The following is a 3721-nucleotide window of genomic DNA, read 5'->3' as shown; positions in this document are numbered from 1 at the left end:
AAAAAAAAAAAAAAAAAAAAAAAAAAAAAAAAAAAAAAAAAAAAAAAAAAAAAAAAAAAAAAAAAAAAAAAAAAGCAACTTAGCAACATTTACATTAAGATGCAGATTTTACAGCAATAAAATTTACACTTCATCAACATATTTGACATGTAATTAATTAGGTGGGTTATGAGAAAAAATTAGATATGATAAGATCAAAGCAACCTCTAGTGCAGTTCCAGCAGACACCATGGCTTCTTTCACTGCCTTCTCCAGAGCTATTAATTCGGGTTGCCCACTCTAACATAAGAAAAATGACGAATATTTTAGTCAATGGGTTAACAGTGAAAATCATGGCTTCAGGAGTCACTTAAACATAATATCAAGCGCAAACAAGTGCATGTACAGTAATAATCTGCTCGAGATGCAAAATGCATTTCAGCTAAAGCAAATACACGATTACAGAACTTGCATAGATTCGTTTGTGAACAATTCAAAAACACGAAGAGCTACTATCCTACATATAGAATAATCGGATCTTGAAACAGGGAAGGCAGAAGCGCTATAAATTCGTGAAGACTGGTTTAAGATATATATACTCACAGGAAAGATATTGTAAACAAGTCGATGCTCAATATCAAGTGGCTCTCCCGTCTCTTGGCATGAGGGCCTATGCGTTGAGAAACTAGCTCTTAAGAACTCCTCTAACTTATGATGATCCATGGAGTACCTGTATCCTCCATCTCCATTCAAACCTACAAGCACTATATTCACTTCTAGAGGAACCTGAAATGGTACCTGCCAAACCAAAAAGTAGAATGGAGCATAAACAAGACAAGTTTCATAATGTGGAACTTCAATTCTCAATGTGTCACCCAAAATCAGCCAATCTAATAAACCATATTCACGAACAAAGCTATGATCATAGGCATGAGCTAGACACTTTCAATTGCAATTCGGTGACTCCACAAAGCCAAATTAATCAACGATTTCTTCTACTTATTCTAGTAAATCCAGACTCAGTGATTATGATGAAGATTCACATAATTTAAGGATGAGATATTTACCTCGGCACGGGAGTGAAGCATACGGCGGACATCAGATCGAACACTCTCTCGTACGTCGAGGAAAGCGCTGTGATGCCAGTGAGGATGACCAGGCTCGCGGCGGAAAGGTTGCTGAGCTGAGTCGGTACGGGAAACGAGTCCGCTGAGAACCGAGAGAAGCACGACGAATAGGAGAGAAGAAAACGAAGTCGATCGTGAATCCGATCTCAACTCCATGACTGAAAGAAAAGAAAAGGAAAACAAAAAACCGGAGATTTCGCTCACTTCCCAATTTGGACTGGACTGGAGAGGTTAAGAGTCGCTACAAGTCATCGCTTACGGCGAGGGAGGACGAAGAACTGAAAGATGAAAGCTAATTACTAATATACCCCTCGAGTCAGTTTTTCTAAAAGGTTTCTACAATTTTGATACAGTAGATGTTATCTGCCCCTCTCCCTTATTTTGATGAAAAATTCCAAGTGTCCAAGTCTTTTTTATATGTCACTTACTTATACTTGTGTGTTACAAATCGTATGCTCTGCGTGTATGGCTTGGGGAATTAGCAGAATCAGGCAAGCAGTTCATAACTTATATTATCAATGGATCTGGTCTTGTCCCAACATTCTTTGATTTTCAGGTGGAAAATCAGAGAGAGAAAGTGAAACATTATATGGTCAGTGTATCACGGGCTGTTGGGCTATTATGAGAGACTGCTACAACATCGTTAGGCTCTAGGCTCTAGCAAATCTGTCGTTGTTCAGACGCAAGTTCTGGTTTGGATGGCTATAATAACAAGTTGATTGGTAGGATATGATTTGGTTAAGTTAAGATGGTGTGATCTGAACTTTGATTGAATAAAAAGTACACTTAATAATTGACGTAAACTCAATTCTTTAGAGAATGTAAAATATGTAATGGTATCATGTCCTATTGACTCAAATATTAACTTATATATATATAGCAAAGAAAAGATAATGAGATGTGATGATCAAAACCACCCAGCAAGTAGATCCTCAACCTCTTTTGATAAAGGTCCACTCTCTGCTCTCCCTTTCGCTAGTTATAAGTTGCATAAGACGCTTGAGCTCAAAAGCTAATTGATGAGTGATGACTCACGACTAACAGCCACTCCTCCATGATCTGCTACTACATCGTTAGGCTCTAGTAAAATGTTCGTTGTTCAGACGCAAGTTCTGGTTTGATTTGGCTATAAAACAAGTGGATTGGTAGGATATGATTTGATAAAGTGATCTGAACTTTGATTGAATAAAAGTACACTTTATAATTGAAGTAAAATCAATTCTTTAGAGGATGTAAAATATGCAATGGTTAAGATACTATTCATGTCCTATTGACTCAAATATTAACTTATCCATATAGCAAAGAAAAGTTAATGAGATGTGGTGATCAAAACCATCCAGCAAGTAGATCCTCAACCTCTTTTGATAAAGGTCCACCTTTCGCTAGCTATCAGTTGCAAAAGACAGACGCTTGTGCTCATAAGCTAATTGATGACTAACAGCCGCTCCTCCATGGTCTTGCATTTTTCTCATCCGTTCAAAATATGGCTTATGTTTCAACTCATGATATGCATTCACCTTAACCATGTGTGGCGTTCGGCAATCTTCTCCAAATGAAAAAGAAGCAACCAAAAAAAATCGACCAGACTTACCTTTGAGAATGAATAATGCTAAATTATTATTATACCCTCATATTTTAGCCAAAATTACAACAGAGAGGGGGGAAAATATCGTCATAGCTTACGAAGAAGAAGAAGGAGCAACAAGCGACGTGTCGCTTGTCATGTCGTCGTTTACCCCAAGAAATATCCAAACTAAACAACCAACTACAACACGCCACGTGTTTACTCACAACTCCTTAAAACAAAGGCTCGTAACAGTTTTTTTCTTCTTCTTCCTTATCTCTCGGAAAAGCCAAAGAAGAAGTAAGGGATGGATCGTGTGGTCTTCTTCTTCCTCATCGCAGCCGCGTTACTAGCAGTTTCTCTCGGATCCGGCGAAGGTTTGGATAATCCGATCAGGCAAGTCGTCCCTGAGGAGAACGATGAACTCCTCAACGCAGAGCATCACTTCTCTCTGTTCAAATCCAAGTACCAGAAGACTTACGCTACTCAGCAAGAGCACGATCATCGCCTCCGTGTGTTCAAGGCTAACCTAAGGCGAGCTAGACGTAACCAGCTTCTGGATCCGTCTGCTGTTCACGGCGTCACGCAGTTCTCAGATCTTACTCCCAAGGAGTTCAGCCGCCAGTTGATGGGGCTGAAACGCCGCAAGTTTCGTCTTCCTACTGACACTGAGACGGCGCCGATTCTTCCGACTACCGATCTCCCCACGGAGTTCGATTGGCGTGAACAAGGAGCCGTCACTCCTGTTAAAAACCAGGTTTGTAGATAGAGATTTTCGAATTCGTGTGGTTTTAAGCTCTTGTAATCGTTCATGGATTTGTAGAGAAGAAGAAGTGAGTCTTTGTGTGTGTTTTTAATTGTGAGTAGGGTATGTGTGGTTCATGCTGGTCGTTTAGTGCCACTGGAGCTCTTGAAGGAGCTCATTTTCTAGCGACTAAAGAGCTTGTTAGCCTCAGTGAGCAGCAGCTTATAGATTGTGACCATGAGGTTTGTTTCCATTATCAATCGTTGGTTTCCCATTTGATGTGTTTTGGTGAAGTGGTTGTATATA

General features: G+C 39.6%; 2 protein-coding genes across 2 annotated transcripts in view; one reads left to right on the top strand and one right to left on the bottom strand.

Annotated features, from left to right (window-relative positions):
* Nucleotides 139-1420, bottom strand: LOC104718757. The gene is made up of 3 exons (XM_010436564.2): nucleotides 1047-1420; nucleotides 583-777; nucleotides 139-279 (listed from the first exon to the last, which is right to left on the bottom strand). The coding sequence occupies exons 1-3, from the start codon at nucleotides 1260-1262 to the stop codon at nucleotides 154-156; spliced, it is 537 nt and encodes a 178-aa protein (XP_010434866.1). The 5' UTR covers nucleotides 1263-1420; the 3' UTR covers nucleotides 139-153.
* LOC104720313 (probable cysteine protease RD19C) overlaps nucleotides 2932-3721 on the top strand; it is a 3998-nt gene continuing 3208 nt past the window's right edge. The window contains exons 1-2 of the mRNA XM_019230720.1: nucleotides 2932-3427; nucleotides 3538-3714. Coding sequence (XP_019086265.1) covers nucleotides 2978-3427; nucleotides 3538-3714 — 627 coding nt within the window. The 5' untranslated portion in view covers nucleotides 2932-2977. The remainder of the gene's footprint in view (nucleotides 3428-3537; nucleotides 3715-3721) is intronic.

This window comes from Camelina sativa, chromosome 10 (genome assembly GCF_000633955.1).
Source record: "Camelina sativa cultivar DH55 chromosome 10, Cs, whole genome shotgun sequence".
NCBI lineage: Eukaryota > Viridiplantae > Streptophyta > Magnoliopsida > Brassicales > Brassicaceae > Camelina > Camelina sativa.
The sequence above is the reverse complement of the archived record's forward strand: the minus strand, read 5'-3'. Positions and strand labels throughout refer to the sequence as shown.